This window comes from Oculina patagonica, chromosome 4 (genome assembly GCF_052425735.1).
Source record: "Oculina patagonica isolate OP01 chromosome 4, crgOcupat, whole genome shotgun sequence".
Lineage (NCBI taxonomy): Eukaryota > Metazoa > Cnidaria > Anthozoa > Scleractinia > Oculinidae > Oculina > Oculina patagonica.
This window is the reverse complement of record NC_135761.1, coordinates 5,003,049-5,022,296: the sequence shown is the minus strand read 5'-3', so window position 1 is coordinate 5,022,296 and position 19,248 is coordinate 5,003,049. Positions and strand designations below refer to the sequence as shown.

At 41.1% G+C, this 19,248-nt stretch overlaps 2 protein-coding genes across 2 annotated transcripts; both read left to right on the top strand.

Moving 5' to 3' along the window:
- The first annotated feature begins 1,574 nt into the window (after nucleotides 1-1,574).
- On the top strand, nucleotides 1,575-3,294 carry LOC144651268 (lipase ZK262.3-like). Its single transcript, XM_078511203.1, has one exon. The coding sequence runs from the start codon at nucleotides 1,842-1,844 to the stop codon at nucleotides 2,892-2,894; it is 1,053 nt and encodes a 350-aa protein (XP_078367329.1). The 5' UTR covers nucleotides 1,575-1,841; the 3' UTR covers nucleotides 2,895-3,294.
- Nucleotides 3,295-8,521: 5,227 nt separating this feature from the next.
- On the top strand, nucleotides 8,522-10,656 carry LOC144651252 (lipase ZK262.3-like). Its single transcript, XM_078511186.1, has one exon. The coding sequence runs from the start codon at nucleotides 8,627-8,629 to the stop codon at nucleotides 9,839-9,841; it is 1,215 nt and encodes a 404-aa protein (XP_078367312.1). The 5' UTR covers nucleotides 8,522-8,626; the 3' UTR covers nucleotides 9,842-10,656.
- Nucleotides 10,657-19,248: the final 8,592 nt, after the last annotated feature.

Sequence of the window (19,248 nt, the reverse complement as noted above, 5' to 3'; positions counted from 1 at the left end):
ATTTTGAGGTCTAGGGCTGAAAGGAAGATATAATTTTCTGAAAAGGAAATATAATTTATGAAGTAAACATATAGCTATTATGGAGAGAAACCAGATTCACTCAACAACTGAAATGTTCTCTTCTGTCGTATAAAGTCTTGATGGAATTCAGCTGATAAATAATAACCCAATTTCGATATATTCAAATTCAGCCTAAAACAATAGACCTCAAGACGAGGCTCCGGGGACTAAACTATAGAGTTTGTGGGGTTTATTCCCCAGAGCATCGTTGTGATGTCTATTGTTTTAGGCTGAATTTTTTAAAATATCGAAATTGGGCTATTGGTTAGTAGTCGGTGTTATGGGATTTTATTGTGTTCAGCAATCTTTTACCCCAACGATTGTTGGATCAATTTAGGTTTCTGGGAACTGCTCACCTACCCCTTCCCAAACCTAACATTTTGCCCAAAGCGATAAGTAAGGGTTAATGTTAGGTTTGGGGAGGAATAGGTGAGCGTTTCCCAGAAACCTAAATTGATCCCGATTGTTCCCGGTAATAACTTTTTACTCGCATTTCCATAGTTACAGCAAGTAATTAACCGTATTTTCTCAATTTAACGCCAAGTCCCGAATAAACGCCCGGTCTCAAAGATGGAGTCATAAATAAGCCCCTCAAACATACATACATAAACACATAACTTTATTTAATCTCGGGTTGACGAGGCTTGTTGGGCCACTAGCAAATACAAAAATTGCTAATTTGCCGAGAAACTAAAATAAATAAAACTATTTACAAGATACACAAAGTAAGAGTATAAGGGAAAAAAAAACCTATCCAATAAACTTAGCTAATAAGTATTACTTAAAACTTAAGTCCGCGGACGCCTTTACAGAAGAGTGGAAGAGAAGTTAAAGTTCTTATTTTCTCAGAGATGTTGTTCTATGTGACGGCTGCTGAGTTTCATTTTTTCGAGGAAAAATAAGTGGCAGGTACAATGGAAAGATACATGTCTGTCAAAATTAATGATTAAAAACCGTTGCTTAATAAATACAGGGCAAGAATAAACTGCAGAGTCAAACAAACGCCGGGTCCACCAGGTCAAGTTTGAAATAAACACCGGGGGCGTGCAATCGGGAAAAGACGGTAAATTTAAATTTCAGGGAAATACCGGATTAAGAGCTTGATCTAAACTGAAAATTGCATGGTCAGAGTTTCGGTTTTCAGTCCCGGCCTCCTCCTCAGGCGCCTCGATCTTCTTTCTCCGACAACGCGAGAACGTTGTATTAGAAACCCCGGGATAGTTGGAAACTGAAAATTGCGTGGTCTGAGTTTCGTTTTTGGGTCCCATATTTAAATTGCCGGCGGTAATAACGTTTGTTGCTCACATTTCCATTATTACAGGAAGCATTATAATTTACATGCAAATTTCAGGGAAATCCCGGTTAGATTTGGAAACTGAAAATTGCGTGGTTTAAGTTTCGGTTTCGGTCCCATATTGTATTAAATTACCGGCCGTAAAGCCTTTCTTGCTCACATTTCCATAATTACAGGAAGCAAGTCCCTTCACATTTCACATTTCATTAGAGTTTGACACTTGCATGGTCTGTTGCATGGTCGAGTTTTGATTTCACAAGGTCTTTTAACTTATCATTATACCGAAATTCAAGACTACCTTTCATTTTAAGTTGTCAAAATTAGGGTCATAAATAGTTTTATAATGACACATTCTGGGAAAGTACGGAAGTCACATCAGTCCATACAGGCTAAGGCCTGTTTACTGCATATAATATATTGAGTGCCTTAGGCAAGGTCAAGACTAGAACATCCACGGAAGTTAAATCATTTCAAGTTCCCTTCGATCATGTTTGGTCCAGTGTTATGCTTTTTTGTTATCCTTCCACACCTCACCGTAGTTGGGGCCTTTTGTAGCGCCAAGACCTGCGAAGACTGCGTGAGCTCAGGGTTCATTCAGTGTAGATGGTGCAAGAGGGACAACGAATGCCATGCACCAGGCGCTGTTGCAACCAACCCTTGTAGCAGAGCGGAAAATATTGTAGAGAAATCTCATTGTGCTGACGAACTGTCGCATTATGATACTGGATTATCGATGAAGATGTTGCTTCTCTCAGCGGCAGCGTACGACCCAGGGCATCCTCAAGAGTGCCTCGACAACGCCCTGTCATCTGACAAGTTCCAACTTCAGACTGTAGTTACGAAGAACTGTGACTTTGCTGACCACAACTGTGCTGGCTATGTTGCGATTTCGCGTTCCATGCAAGTTATTGTGGTGGCCTTCCGCGGCACTGAGGATTTGGGCCAAGCGTTTTATGAATTCGTGGAGACTCTAGTTGCACCCAAAACACCATTTCTGAATGGCCAGGTTCAAACCTACTGGAAGAGAGGTTTTGACACGTTATGGCCGAGCATGGAGGCGGTAGTAAAAACTCTCGTTTCGCAGAATCCATCGTATCAGATCTGGGTTACAGGACATTCCTTAGGAGGTGCAATTGCTTCTTTGGCAAGTACATTGCTCAGTTATTATAAAATCGCTCCTCGTAAGAACAACATCTTGTACACGTTTGGCATGCCTCGAGTTGGTAACTACGACTATGCTCTGCAACACGACCAACTTGTCAACAACAGTTGGAGAGTTGTTAATGATGATGATGCAATCCCTCACTTCCCATCGGTTGCTTCTGTGAGCGTCCTAAACGGTCCCTACCATCACGGAGTGGAAGCTTTCTACAGTCAGGAAGCTACCAGCGTAAACTCTCCACACAAGGAATGTCACGGCAAACCTTTCAACGAAGATGCTACTTGCAGTTTCTCCGAAGTAACGCGATCTATCGAGAAACATAAAATTTATTTCAGCATTCCAGTCGGAACATTCTGGAAGAAAAACTGTGTTCACTGAACGCATAAAAGATGCGAAACATCGGATCACCCAAGAAGAGTGGCTCGTATATTGTAGCTCAACTTCGTCAATTGTTTACCAGCTTCTCATTACATTAAACATAGTTTTGTTTCAGTAGAAAGATAGAATCTTTTCAGTTAAAAACAACACATAGCTGACATAGGAAGCCGTGGGTGCTTTCGAAAAGTACTTTTTATAGGTCTAGGGCTGGACAGAAGATAGAATTTCCGAAAAAAAAGATTAATCAAGTAAATCTTAACATGCCTACAGTTACTATGGAAAAAGAAAATGTGGGCGCTGAGCCAGATTAAACAAACAAAATATTCTCTTCTGTCGCATCAGTTAAGTCTTGATCATGATGGCGTAACTAACATGAAATAAAACAGTATTTAGCAGCACGGACGGTAGTTCAATCGTATTTTGGTTGCTGTCGGTTAAATGGAATTTTTACTGGGTACAGCAATCTTTTGCCCCAACTCTTACTCAGAGTTTACATGTTACTCAACGTGATTGCCAGGTAATAACTTTTGTTGCCCGCATTTCCATAATAACAGGAAGCAATTTACATTCAAATTTCAGGGAAATCCCGGATTAGAGTTGGAAACTGAAAATGGCGTGGTTTGAGTTTCGGTTTCGGTCCCATATTGTATTAAATTGCCATTTGTAATGACTTTCTTGCTTACATTCCCTAATTACAGAAAACAATTTCATTTACATTTCACATTTCATTAGAGTTAGAGACACTGAGAAATCTGCATGGTAGAGTTTCGATTTTATAAGGTCATTTAGATTATCATTATTCCGAAATTCAAGACTACATTTCATTATATAAGTTGTCAAAAGAAGGACGGCATAATCTAATGACACATTCTAGGAAAGTTTGGAAGTCACGTGGTTCCATACATAAAAGGCTAAAGCCTGTTTACTGCATATAATCTGTTGAATGCGTCAGGCGCGGTCAAGACTAGAACATCAGTTCACGACAGTTGAATCATTTCAAGTTCCCTTCAACCATGTTTGGTCCGGTGTTGTGTTTCTTTGTTATCCTTCCACAACTCACCGTAGTTGAGGCATTCGTCTTGTAAAGATATTCCAAGTGTGCTGAAGCTAACTTTTATTCTATCTAACAGTGTATCTAACGAGTACATATCAGTACAAGCACACGTGTATGATTCTGTCAAGTCCTCACGCGCATGCGCAAAACCTAATATGTTTACATCTCCACCCTGAAAACTTTGCCGGGTGAAAGAAACTAACTTGGCCTATAAATTGGAACCTAAACAACACAAGATTGTTCAAACTAAATCCAACGCAACAAAGTTCTCAAACGGCTAAGCTGAGTTGTTCTGGTTAACAACGTTTAAAGGTCCAGCCGTAATGGCTTCTTTACAACGCGACCACTTCTGGTTGTCAAATGCTGGTCGGGACTTCCCTCAGCAGCTGTAGCTGGTTTCTGGGGTGTCTGTGGTAATCCTGGTGACGGGACTTGGTGGGATGTAGATGTAGGTGCACTGGACTGTGGTGGGTTGTCTTGGTTAGAGAGCAGTTGCCCTTCAAAGCTTGCTGGTACTCGGCCTGACGGTTTTAGCTGTATTCTGTTGCGCCTTAGTTCAGAACCACTGTTTGTCTCTACAATGTAGGATCTTGGGTGGTTCGTTTCCTCTTTCACTTGCGCGGGAGTCCAGGTCTTGGTTTTTGGTTGAAACACCGATACCGGTTGGCCTGGTACTAGCTTTTGTAGCTCACGTGTGGACTTGCCATCATGCTGCAGTTTCTGAACATCTTGGCGGTGCTGCAGCTGATCTTGGTGGCATTCTTTTGCTTGTGACCGTTGGAGTCGTCCACTGCTGGGTAGTTGTGTGCGATATTCTCTATTGTTCAGCAACTTGGCTGGTGATGGTAAGTTGCTGTTAACAGACGTGGCCCGGTATGATAAGAGTGCAAGATATGGGTCTTGCCCTGCAGCCTCGGACTTCCTTAGAAGGTTCTTTACGGTTTGTACCATCCTTTCTATAAATCCATTGCTCTTTGGATACACTGGTGAGCTAGTAATGTGATTGATACCCCATTGGTCACAGAACGCTGCAAATTCCCTGCTGCTGTATTGAGGGCCATTGTCAGATACCAGGGTTTCTGGTATGCCGTGTTCTGCAAAGATTGATTTGAGGTGGTTAATTATTGCAGCAGATGTCGTGGAGCTCAACTTTCTGATTATGGGGTATTTGCTGTAATAGTCTGCGACTATTAAGTATTCGGCACCTCGATAGTCGAACAGATCACATCCAAGCTTCTGCCATGGATAACTGGGTACATTGTGTGGATGCAATGCTTCTTTTGGTTGCTGTTTGGAAAATTGTGCGCATGTCGGACAGTTCTCTGTCATCTCTTTAATGTATCTTGATATGCCTGGCCAAAATAGGCTGTCCCTTGCTCTCAGGAGACATTTCTCCGTTCCCATATGTCCTTGGTGTATGATTTGTAACATCTGTGGGCGTAGCTTACTGGCAATTACGAGTTTGTGTCCCTTAAGAATGAGGCCATTTTCAACACTCAGGTCCTCTCTGAAGTTCCAGAACTCTTTCAGGTCTTGTGGGCATTCATTTGGATATTCTGGCCATCCATGATGCACGACATCTTTTAAGTGACTGAGTACAACGTCTTGATCAGTGCACTCTCGTATTTCATCTAGTTTGGCAGGGCTGGCTGGCAGGGTTCGAGAGATCGTGTCCAGTTCGACCACGGGGACTTCGTTGTCTGCTACAGGGGGCTCCATGTGGCTAATCCTGGAAAGGGCATCTGCTATCACGTTGCTTTTTCCTTGAATGTACCTGATCTCCACGTTGTATTTGGACATTTTAAGTAGGAGCCTCTGAAGACGTGGTGAAGCGCTTGATATGCTCTTCTTCCAGATACTTTCGTGTGGCTTGTGGTCGGTTTCAATGACCACCTTCTTACCAAACACGTAATGGTTAAGCTTTTCAAGCGACCAACAGGCAGCAAGTAACTCTCGCTCTATGTTACTGTATCGAGACTCAGTTTCAGTTAACGATCGACTGGCATAGCATACTGGTTTTCCTTCTTGCATCAAGACACATCCAAGGCCTTTAAGACTCGCATCAGACTGGATAAGGTTTTCCTTTTCGGGGTCGTAATAGGCTAGGACTAGTACTTCAGTGATTGCTTGTTTGAGGTTCTGGAATGACCTTTGGTGTTCCGGTTGCCACAAGAATGGTACATCTTTTTTCATCAGCTGTCGCACAGGTTCTGACACTTGGGCTAGAATGGGTGAGAACCTATTCAGGTAGTTAATCATGCCCAAAAAGCACTGCAGCTCTGTAAGGTTCTTCGGGGAAGGCATGTCACGGATTGCTTTTATTTTGGTTTCGCCAGGGCGGATCCCGTCGGGGGTCCATGTGAGCCCGAAGAAGGACGCTTCATTCACTTTAAACTGGAATTTGTCTAGATTAAATCTCACATTGTTCTCTCTTGCTGTGTCAAGGACAGTTAGTATGTGCTGATCATGATGTGCTTCGCCTGTACCATAGACAAATGTGTCATCTGCGATACCGCTGAGCCCTTCCAGTCTGCCAAAGACCATATCCATTTTTTCTTGAAACACATCTCCACTGCAGGTAAGGCCAAATGGAAGCCTTGTCCATCTATGCTTTCCCCATGGGGTGTTAAAGGTGCACAGCCTACTGCTCTCCTCATCAAGAGCAACTTGCCAAAATCCGCTGCGTGCATCAAGGATACTGAAGTGGGTGGAGCCACTGACTTTTGGTATCACATCATCTATGGTTCTCACATAATAGGGGTTGCGTTTGATTGCCTTATTGAGATCCCGAGGGTCCAAGCACAGACGGATCGACCCGTTGGGTTTTATGGTAACCACAGTGGAGTTAACCCAAGGGGTATACTCATTTTGGACCTCAACCAGAATTCCGGATTCTTTTAACTGGTCTAGCTCTTCCATGTAGGCTTGCTGTAGTTGTACTGGAACCTGCCTTGGGGCATGCTGTACTGGGGGAATGTCAGGGTTAGTTTCGATGTGGTATGGGGGTCCTGGGAAGCAGCCAATTCCTGTAAAGACATCCTGATATTCTTTCAACAGATAGTCTTTTGTCAGTGGGAAGGGGTGTTGCTTGCCTCTGATGTCAAATAGTTTAACAGTATGTACATTGGGCATTGGCTTTTCACTTTGCACAACATTCTGGGTAGTTGCATTTGTGCTGGCTGTGACTGGCCAGTTGAGCTTTAGGAGGTTTAGATCTTGTGCAGACATGTTACCAATTATGGCAGGACCATCAACGTCAACAACTTCTGCTTGGATGACTCTGGGGTTGGGATTGTTAGGACCCTTCACATATATTTGGCAAGATCCAAGATTTGGGATCTCGGCTCCACCATAAGCAGTTAACTTCACTGTAGGTTGTTGTAAGCTTAGTGTCTCAGGGCTTAGTTGCTGGTATAGGGACTTAGGTATAATGTTTGTTTCAGCCCCTGAGTCTATCTTACAAAGTGCATTCATTTGTTTTCCTTCTGGCTTCAATGCCAAGGAGACTTCGAGCAGAGCCTTCTCTCTACAGGATACAACATTTACATTCATGGCCAGAGGTGTTGCTTCAATTGGGCCCAGGAACACATAATCACCTAATGATTGGGTAGGCTCTGACTCAGCTAGGGCATTGTTATTACTAGTAGCTTCAATTTCATGCACATTCTTCTTTTTAAGTTTTGAAATGCATACCTTAGCAAGGTGTCCCACCATTTGGCAGTAATGACATGTTGCATTTCTTGCTGGGCACTGTTCACGAGAGTGAGGACCCCAACCACAATTCCTGCAGAGTTGCGTTTTTCCTGACTTGTTGCCTTTTGGGTTTTGCCTTGATCCGCCGGCTACTGCATTCAGCTGGTCGCTTGGGAATTGGTTTCTCATCGTTCAGCTAACTGGGTGTACTGCTGACACTGGGTTCATTAGCTTAAGCTGCTTGTCTGCTGATTCGTCTGCTTTTGCCATTTCTCTAGCTTTGCTAAATGTTAGAGCATTTCCTTCTTTGAAACACTCCTTTCTGACATGGTCTGAATTCATGCCGAGTACAAGGAAGTCTCTCAAAAATCGATCATGATGATCCGATGGATAGTTGGCTTCTTTGACAAGGATTCTAAGCTTTGCAATAAATTCTTCCAACGATAGTGTACCTTGTCGAAGATTATGAAGTTCCCAAGCGGCGATTAACTCGTTTGAGTGGGGTTTCACGTAGTTTTCGAATTTCTTCCAGTAGTTTTCGAGTTTCTTTTGTTCGTCTGCCGAGAGGCCCCAGCTGTCGAACAGCTCCAAGCCGTGCTCACCGGCCCAGTAAAGCAGGTGCTTACACTGGATTTCTTCGTCAATTTTGGCCATCGGCCCCGCAAAGAGTAGTTCACAGCGTTGTTTCCACATTTTGAAGCGTGAGTATAGGTTTTCATCCGTACTCCAGTCCATGTTTGGACCCTTGTCAATGAATGAGGCGCTGGCGGCCATGTTGTCTTCTTGTCAGAATCAATCGTACGCGTGTCGTTCGGAAATCCTTCACTCTTCCACCTTCTCCAGTGTATCGAGCTAAATGGTATGTTTGGCTACTTCACAATCCCGCTTCTGACACCATGTAAAGATATTCCAAGTGTGCTGAAGCTAACTTTTATTCTATCTAACAGTGTATCTAACGAGTACAGATCAGTACAAGCACACGTGTATGATTCTGTCCAGTCCTCACGCGCATGCGCAAAACCTGATATGTTTACACGTCTGTAATGACAAGACCTGCGATGCCTGCGTAAGTTCGGGGCTCGTTGAATGTAGATGGTGCAAGAGGGACAACGAATGTCATGCACCAGGCGCTGTAGCAACAAACCCTTGCAAGAGGGCGGAAAACATTGTGGAGAAATCCCATTGTGATTACGAATTGTCGCATTACGATCCTGAATTATCGATGAAGATGTTACTTCTTTCAGCTGTAGCGTACGACCAGTCTGGTGACCGGGAACATCAACAGAAATGTCTCGACAACTCCTTGGAAACCGGAAACTTCCAACTTCAGACTGTGGTTACAAAGGTTTGTGATGTTGCCAATGATCATGACTGCTCTGGTTATGTTGCTGTTTCACATTCATTAAAAGTTATTGTGGTCGCTTTCCGCGGCTCCAAGCATTTTGATCAAGCGTTTGCCCAATTTCTAGAAACCTTGTTTGCCCCTAAGGTAACGTTCTTCGATGGTGAAGTTCAAACCTACTGGAAGAGAGGTTTTGATGTGTTATGGCCGAGCATGGAGGCGGAAGTAAAAGATCTCGTTTCGCAGAACCCATCGTATCAGATCTGGGTTACAGGACATTCTTTAGGAGGTGCAATGGCTTCTTTGGCAAGTACATGGCTCAGTTATTACAACATCGCTCCTCGAAAGAACATCATCTTGTACACGTTTGGCATGCCTCGAGTTGGTAACTACGACTATGCTCTGCAACACGACCAACTTGTCAACAACAGTTGGGGAGTTGTTAATGACGATGACGCGGTCCCTCACTTTCCGAGCGTAGCTTCCTTGAGTATCATAAACGGTCCTTACCATCATGGAGTGGAAGCCTTCTACAGCGAGGAAGCTACCAGCGTATATTCTGCACACAGGGAATGTCACGGCAAACCGTACAACGAAGACATGACTTGCAGTTTCTCCGAAGTGACACGATCTTTCGATAAACACAAGACTTATTTCAGCATTCCGATCGGAACATTTTGGAAGAAAGAATGTCTCACTGAACGCAAAGGCGCTAACCATCGGAGCACTCCAGTTGTAGCTCCTCAAAGAAGTTCAGCTCCTCAGATCGGCTCCTTCATGTTGGGTCAATTTTGTCAGTTTTTTACTAAAGTTTGGTTTCTTAATTCAGTGCTGTTTACCAGCTTGGCATTACATTAAAGGTCATTAAACATACTTTTGTTTATAACAAGATTAAGGTCATACATTTTTAAATAAGAACACGTATCTTGGGGCTGAGATTAAATGATCTTAAGTTTTTTATCATGAGCCAGGACGTTTGCAAAAAGTCGCAAATAGATGCAAAGAAAATTTAATTCTCACTGTTCATGTATTTGCCAGTAGCTTCTACATAATATTTTTTGTCATTCTTCAATACTTTGTATGTAGCATGTTTACAAAATCGTATCCTTAGTATTCGCATAATAACATTTGAAGATTTACACACCAAACCTGATTTTTAAAAACCTTTGTAGCCTGTATACATAATGATAGTTTAGCTGACAACAGTCTGACACTTTCATGTGTTAATACTTGTCATCAAACTTGTGATTACGTATAAATGGCTGCCATATAGCAGCTCAAGCATTGCTCATATCATTAAAAACCTACAAAATTGCCGAGCACTATACCGTATTTTCTCGATTAAACGCCCCCGGCGTTTATTTCAAACTTGGCCCGATAGGGCCGGCGTTTATTTGATTTTAGGAGTTTTTGCAGGCGCTATGTTTCTAAGAAAGGACAATATCCGCTAGCCGATATTGACCCCCTTCGCCGAATTTCCCCCGCCCCCCTCAACAATTGTTATTTAAGCTTTGTTTCCCTCTTACTCAGTAAACTTTCCATTTGCAAACTTTTTTTCAACGTTCCCTCGAATGACAACACAAAACTTGTTATAATTCTGCCATATTTATTATAGTAAATAAAGTAACTTCTTATAATAGCGATGCAATTTTGCGTTCTATGCTGGTCTCTAAGTTATTTCAGAAATTATAACAACTTAAAACAAGTAATCATCCCAAAACCCCCACAAAAATAAAGAAACATACAAATGAAGAAGATAAGCTTATTTTTAATCTGTTCATATTTTGAGGTTTAAAAGATACCGTTTTCCCAAAAGGAATCCTCATATTTCGTCGCACAGTACGGCTCTCATGTATCGAATTTCGGGTACCTGTGCTGCAACATCGAAACAACCGTCTTAAGATTATAAGTGAACATGTTAATTTTCCATTTTAGCTCTAAAATTCAGCTTCATCGCTAAATTTAAACCTGTTATTAACGTAATTGCCAGCCAAAGAAGTTAGAGGTTTTCGAAAAAAATAGTCCATTTTGTTTAACTTGAATGCGCGCTGATTTAACCTTTAAGGTAATGAGATGAAAATACTTATACGGCATACCTAACCTCGCTTGTTTTAGTATTTGATCAACTGGTTACATAAGTATCAAATAAGCTAACTTTAAAGGCTGAATTTTTCCTGAGCCTTGTGACGAATTCTATCGCAATAAAGAAATAATCATGTATGTATATGTATGTTTGAGCCAAGCGCAAGTGACTGTTATAATTCTGGATGAACGTCCCAAGGCGGGAATCCATTATAGTTTTTAACTACAATCCTAGACAAAAATCCATGGGACACTTAAAGAAATAGTGCTCAATGACCATTCCCTTTGCATTAAGAACGTATTGTTTAATTTCCCGAGCCCCCCTTTCCCCCCAAAACAATGTTGAGATATTGTCCCACGGTATGATGGATAGAAACCAACATTGAATTGGGGGTGGGGAGGGGGAGGTCAATACAATGTCAATTTTTCGTCGAAGTGGTTAAGTGTCCCAGGACTTTTGTCTAGGATTGTATTTGTGAGTTCGGTACTGAACTCGCTATTTTTGGCTATAACGCGATTGCACATGTATTATTTCAATGAAATATCAACGGTTTTAATGCAAATGTAGGTCCACGGCATAAAAGACGTGACGCGTGACATCAGAAAATAAGGGGGGAGGGGTGGGTGAATTATTAAAAAAAAAAGGCCAGAGAAACAGGGCTTATTTGGATTTGTGGTCGCTCTAACTGTATCTTTGTATAAAGAGGACAGTGTTTTGAGACAAAATCGATTAACTCATCACTTTTTGAACAGATTCGAGTCAATAGGGATAAATATATCGCCTTCATCAGACATGAGGACTATGTCGGAAAGCCCCCAAAACGATATCTTTATCGCAACAAAACAAACTTGACAGGGTTTCTACAGCGAGTTTTCTTCTCAAACAGGCAAATCTCTTTTTGGTCATTGAAAAGAAACCATTCTTTTGGCTGTTAATAATTGAACATGTCTGTTCAGCTGAAATTTGACACGAAGATAAGTGCCACTGTTCTGTTGTAATGAGATAATGAGATACGCTAACATTTCTCACAACAGTACTCGCCACTGTTTTCCGCTTTTTTATGCCCTAGCTCAGAAATATATGCGTGAAACGCAGCTAAACCGATTGAATATTCAAATAGGAACCGTTTATGAAGTATTCATAAACGATGCTAAACGTTTTGCTCAATTTCTCACAGTACTCGGTGAACAAGCGTTGAGATAAATAATATATGCTAATTATTCTACTCTTGGTTTACGAGTGAGTACTGTTAAAAAAGTGATTAAACGAAGAACCAGTTACAACTATCGAACGTCATGGCATTGAATACACTATTCTTGATATGCTGAGATGAAATCCCAATGAAAATGAGCACGTTCTAAATATTTTAGCTCAAAGAATCATGCGAGTACTGTTGCGTTTCCGGTCGAGCACTGTTCAGGGTACTTACAGTTCTGAGAGGAAATATCATGGTTTTGAACACTTAGGCGCTGTTTCTTGGCAAAGAATAATAAAGATGGAAAGCAATAACGATCCCTGACATTAGTGTACCATGTTGTACTGAAAAGAGTTCGCAAAGCTTGTATTTGGGCGCTCAAAGACTCACAAAAGAAAGCAACAGAAAAAACAGTGAATTTCTCCCAAGGAACGGATTCCATCAGCTACACTTTGTGGCTCGAAAAGAACTCCAAATAGAGCTTTCTTGTTACATGCTGTAACTGTTCACAAACATTTGTGCAAATAACTGCTAGAACAAACATATTTTAAAACTATGCAACCTTCTTTCGGACGCAAAGACAATCCCGATTTTTTCGCACACAAATACAATCCTAGACAAAAATCCATGGGACACTTAAAGAAATAGTGCTCAATGACCATTCCCTTTGCATTAAGAACGTATTGTTTAATTTCCCGAGCCCCCCTTTCCCCCCAAAACAATGTTGAGATATTGTCCCACGGTATGATGGATAGAAACCAACATTGAATTGGGGGTGGGGAGGGGGAGGTCAATACAATGTCAATTTTTCGTCGAAGTGGTTAAGTGTCCCAGGACTTTTGTCTAGGATTGTAGCTCTTTTATGACTGGTTAATGCTACAGCTCTTTACGATGATGTTCTTTATGTCATAAAATCCCACTTTTATTTTAATAAGCCTACTTTTAAAAGGTCATGCAAACGAGCAAACACTAGTCTACACACACCCCACTACCTTGCGTTTGCGTTCGCCTTATCCCACGAACTTTTTAACTTGCTCGCGCTTCCGACGATCTTAAGAGAAACAAGAAGCTTGAGAAGCTTAAAATCGGGCGCTTAATAATTAGCTACCTGTTTTGACTTGAAAGGCAGGGTACAGTACAGTAAAAATCACTGGAAAAACAGTCACTTCAACCTATTCAGGCCGGGGGGGGGGGGGGGGGGCTCGGCGATTATACCTTTTTCAAGATTCAACCAAACGCTGCCAAACTTTGCGCGTTTATCTAAAATTTATCTCGCAATAATTTGGTAGGATTAGTTATTGTGCCAGTAACTTGAAATCACCATGGCAACGTCATTTTGACAGGCTTGTTTTCCCAAATTTGAATTTGTCGTGTTTCTATTTAATAATGAAAATCTGGAATGTTTTCAAGATTGCATTATTACTTAATGACATAATGGTCTCAATTTATAAAAATATATTTCGCACAATACAAATAAACGATTGAACTAGACGTCTAGAAAATATAAATTTGTAACACTTTGCAAAGTGCAGCCTTTTCGTTAGAGACAGACAAGATACAGCCGTTTACTGGCAGTCTTTTAAAATCCTGAATTTCGACAAAATGAGCCAAAATAAAGTTTTAAAATTTCCTTTATCAATATGGTTCTTATCTTTTTATTCAATTATATGAACTGCTTTTATGCAGTACTGTCCACAAAGATTTCAATTTCCTCAAAGTTTCGGGACAAATGGATACAAAATATTTCGTGCAGAATGTAATTTGATTAAGCGAATGTTTTCACGTCTATAAATACTTCAAGCAGTGAATGAAAAACCGTTTTGTTTTCATCGATGAGAACCACTTTCAAATAGTTAATGCATAAAAAATAACAATCACATCAGAATACAATAATTATTAATGTAAGGTCTCGCTATTATGTCTCGGCAGAGATACTTCTTTTTACAAGTTCAAATGTATGCAAATTTCGTGTGAAATGTAATTCGATTCCATTGTCTTGTTTACAAACTCTTTCTTAAGAAAGTTGTATTTTCGTGAATAAAACCCATTGGCCTGTTTTGTTTTCCTGATCATGTTTGTCTGTGATTTTTACAAAACATGTGGTCTTTTTTATCGGAACTTTAAGTTGTACAAAAATTCCTATTTTTAACACAGATGTCACTTCCGGAATTTCTCATTTAAAATTCAACATGTTCAATTGGTATTTAAGAGAATGTATCCTTAAGATCCACAAACTTAATTTGGCTCATTAAATAGAATTCGCTCAAAATCTCTCCAGTAATTTCTTATTATAAGTAAGTAACAAATATGGAATTAGACTGGAGAAAAATTGTTTTCTTTATGAAATCTGGATAAAAACTTTTTACACATCCTGGTAGCCTCGACGGCCATTGGCCGGATCGTGAAATTTGGTAAAGTCCAACCATTCGCTCTAATACAAATATTGCAGCTACATCGCTAAAATACCGATACTTGTGAACAACAAGTCTTGGCCTTTTAAACTGGATGAACCGCATTGAACAACTTTGATTATCAAGAAAGAGACGAGGATCTAAATTTTTGCTATTTTGGACGTTAAAGGCCAGCTCAAATTTTCCTTAACTTTATGTAGTAAAATATCAAAAGTGGCTCGTACTCACAAGTTAAACTGCATATCAGCGGCAAGCTCCATCCTTCCCCTCTGAGAATATGTAAAAATATTTGGCCGTTCTCTACTCCTTCGATTGTTGACAAGGGGCGAAACAAGTGCTACTCGGCGGATTTCGCCATGTTGTCATCATAACAATTCGAACCAACTTCAGTACCAAAAAGAGGAAAATTTTGTTAGATCACTAGTACATTTATCTCGCAGCGAAGGAAGAAATCACCCTGCAATCCGCTTTAATCTGAACGGAAATTATCACGTCGAGATAGTCCATTTTACAGCAACTTTTACAGCCACATATCGATCTTCTACTGCACGCCATCTTGGTTTTAACATCCGCTGACCAGTTTAGTCGGTCAGTATAAAATATGGACTGCGGACTGCGGACTGCGGACTGCGGACTGGGTATAAAACACGGACTGGGGTATAAAATGCGGACTCAAACTGCGGACTGGGTATAAAACATGGACTGCGGTATAAAATGCAGACTAAGCATGCAAAATGCTACCAAACGTGACCTGATGTTAAAAATAACTAGAAGCAAGGCTAGCTCGATAAAGTTAGCCTTTTTTCCTGCAGAAAGCCCGCTGGTAGGTTACAGCAAAGTACTGTCAAAACAACTTAAAATTCCTCCAATTGTGAGGAACTTAAAATTTGTGTTTGTTTCATTCGTTTTAGTCTTTGATTCTTGAATCGGAGTTGCAGTGGAGACTCGACTCAAAACTTTATATAATGTTGTCGATTTCATTACAGATAACTCGAACCTTCTCCGATCCTCCAGGTGGTTTTTTCCCTAATAATTTATTACCCTTGCTAACTCGAACTCCCGATACCTCAAACCTTTTTCGATCTCCCTTGAAGGTTCGAGTTAGTTATCATCATTCAACTCTATATCTCAGTATATCTGGCCAGCCTCAAGCGGTAGCCCGGGGTGGGGGGGGGGGGGGTACTCCCTATAATGGCCTATACGGGGAGGCTCCGCCCGAAAGGCGTACCTTTTTCAGGCTTCAGGTATATAAAAGGGTAGGGATTTCACGAGTTTAAGTATATGAAAGGGTATGGAAATCTGTCATTTGGCTATTTAAAAGGGCCTTTAATTAAAATATTTCGAACAAACGCAATTTATGGCTGTATTATTTTAATTTAATAGGCGCTTCATAAAAATGACAAGAAAACGTCCTATTTTAAGTCCACGCGATGTCTCTTAGGTATATGAAAGGGATACCTTTTTCAGTTACAGGTATACGAAAGGGGTACAATTTCTGTCAAAAATGGTATATGAAAGGGTAAGGGGTTAGAACTTGGGGCGGAGCCTCCCCGTATAAAACTTTTTTGAGTATTCCCCCCCCCCCCCCGGGAGCGGCAGGCACGTGAGAATTTGACAAACAATCCTAATTTGCATGACAATGAAAACCGGGTCAGACGTTTTTCCCCGTATGTTTTTCTCTTCTGCCAGTAGAACTTTTTAGCTTCTTCTGTACTTGAAATTTCGTACCTCTTTTTGGTATTACAGGAGTCTGAGGGCCTGTTTATATGGAGGAGAGTTGTCCCTGGTAGGAGGGTTACCCTCCATACCGAGCCACCCCGGGCGAGAGAGCTTTTCATACGTTTCTTTATAAATAGCTGCGAACCGTTTATATGAGAAATTGCAAAGTTGACTCGGGGGGCAGGGTGACCCTGGGTGGAGGGTCACTCGCTTTGAAGGGAGGGTGACCCTGGGGAGCGAGCCAACTTTTTTCCATATAAACAGTTTGGTTATTTTTGCCTCGCCTACCAGGGACAAGTTGACACATACGGAGCATGCGCAAACGCTAAAATCAGCAAAAACAAAAGTGCAGATAAATTGAAATCAAAGTCGGCGGTAAATTAGTCCAAAAAATGGTCTTGGTCGACGATTCAGCGTTCCTGATTTTAGAAAAAGCAGACATAATAGATGTTTCAAAACAACTCTCGCCAGTCTTATGAACCGAGAGGGCCAAGTTTTGGCTCGGTCAACAGGGACAACTTTCTCATCTAAACGCTCGGCAAAAGATGGCTCGGGGGAGAGGGTAACCCTTCTGCCAGGGAAAACTCTTCTCCATATAAACAGGCCCTGAGGGGTGTTGAATAAGCGAATGGCGAAACGTGAAAACAAACCGTGTGTTAGTGTAGCGAAAACAAGCAAATTTCGGCAAAATTCGTACGTGTCTGTCACGTGAAGCCAGACGATAATCCTCTCAACATTCGAGTTAGGAACCGGAGTTTTGAATCGCAACATCGAGCTGCCGTTTTAACAAGGAATAATTCATTTCGAAAATGGAATGTTAAAGAAATAAAATTCCTAAACGAAATAAGTTACTCTTTTGTTGTTTTGACTGTAAGGGGCTCCGTAAGGTAGCTTGTTTTGACTGTATTAAGGAACTTTGCAGAGGAAGATCATAATTGTTCGTGGTGAATCCCTACAAGTTCAACGGAAGACGAAACGGTAAACTTTGAACAAGATTTATTCACTATCTTTGATAACAAACAACAGTGCAATACGGGGCGACAACGATAACAAACGTCACATACGCCGTTGCGTTACATGAATCATCCGCACAGTTTTGGCACGAACAATAGAGACATTTAGATTCAGGTTTTCGGCTATAAACGTCAAATCGCAAAGGTCTAGGAATCACGTGACCAGGCCCCGGGGTCACGTTTGAAGTTTTCAACGTACGTTTTCGACGGCAAAAGGTAGCTTTTTACGTTGGTGATTTCCCTCAAGGTTTCTTCTCTTTTATTTTTTTTTAGTTATCTCACGTATTGATGCTATAGATATCCGAAGTAGTTATCTGTCTAGACGCAGAGAAAAAATTCAAGTTGAAAGAGTGCAGATTGAGCATTTTGTCTTCATTTAAAAAACAAGCACTTGTATATGTCAAAAATCCAATATGGCAGCGGAAAGCTCGCAAGTAAATTCTCGGAAACTCACCGTATATTTCTCAAAAAACATCCAGTGGAACGAACGAATGTTTTGAAGGCGAACCAGTCAAATTTCAAGAACGATGTGAGCGTTAATTAAGGTAAGCGTCTTCTTTCACAGATACCGAGCAGAGCATTTTTTGAGAGAATTGTATTTATCGTGAAAGAAAAAATAAATTTTGATTTTGCGGTGAATCTTGACGAGCAGTTTGTGTGCTTTTCTTCGTGCCGCCTTCAACAACCGTCAATAAAAAAGCGGCGTTAGACCGGATTACTGGTAATTTTGAATTTTAGAATTTGACAAGTCATCTTTCCTTTTAGTTAACTTGTTTTCTACGCGAATTTGCTCGAGGTTGGAGACGTCTAGCTAAACCGGTGGAATTTATGATACCTCAAACGCCAAACAACTAACCTTAAACGGCTGTTTGCGGTTTGCTGTTAAAGTAAAAACCTGTAGCTAAATTGTTTTGCTCAAGTATACATCCTTGAAGGGATGTCGTTATTCGTCAATAAAAAAGTCAATAAAAAAGCGACGTTAGACCGGATTACTGGTAATTTTGAATTTTAGAATTTGACAAGTCATCTTTCCTTTTAGTTAACTTGTTTTCTACGCGAATTTGCTCGAGGTTGGAGACGTCTAGCTAAACCGGTGGAATTTATGATACCTCAAACGCCAAACAACTAACCTTAAACGGCTGTTTGCGGTTTGCTGTTAAAGTAAAAACCTGTAGCTAAATTGTTTTGCTCAAGTATACATCCTTGAAGGGATGTCGTTATTCGCTTTTAAACGCATTTTATATGCTCAGTCCGCGTTTTATACCGTAGTCCGTATTCTATACCCAGTCCGCAGTCCAGTCCCAGTCCACAGTTTGAGTCCTCATTTTATACCCCAGTCCGTGTTTTATACCCAGTCCGCAGTCCGCAGTCCGCAGTCCATGTTTTATGCTGACCGTTTAAACTGGTCAGCGGAAGTTAAAACCAAGATGGCGTGCAGTAGAAGATCGATATGTGGCTGTAAAAGTTGCTGTAAAATGGACTATCTCGACGTGATAATTTCCGTTCAGATTAAAGCGGATTGCAAGGTGATTTCTTCCTTCGCTGCGAGATAAATGTACTAGTGATCTAACAAAATTTTCCTCTTTTTGGTACTGAAGTTGGTTCGAATTGTTATGATGACAACATGGCGAAATCCGCCGATTAGCACTTGTTTTGCCCCTTGTCAACAATCGAAGGAGTAGAGAACGGCCAAATATTTTTACATATTCTCAGAGGGGAAGGATGGAGCTTGCCGCTGATATGCAGTTTAACTTGTGAGTACGAGCCACTTTTGATATTTTACTACATAAAGTTAAGGAAAATTTGAGCTGGCCTTTAACGTCCAAAATAGCCAAAATTTAGAT

Coding starts and splice junctions, on each gene's coding strand:
- LOC144651268 (XM_078511203.1), top strand. CDS start 1,842: ATGTTTGGTCCAGTGTTATGCTTTTTTGTTATCCTTCCACACCTCACC.
- LOC144651252 (XM_078511186.1), top strand. CDS start 8,627: ATGATTCTGTCCAGTCCTCACGCGCATGCGCAAAACCTGATATGTTTA.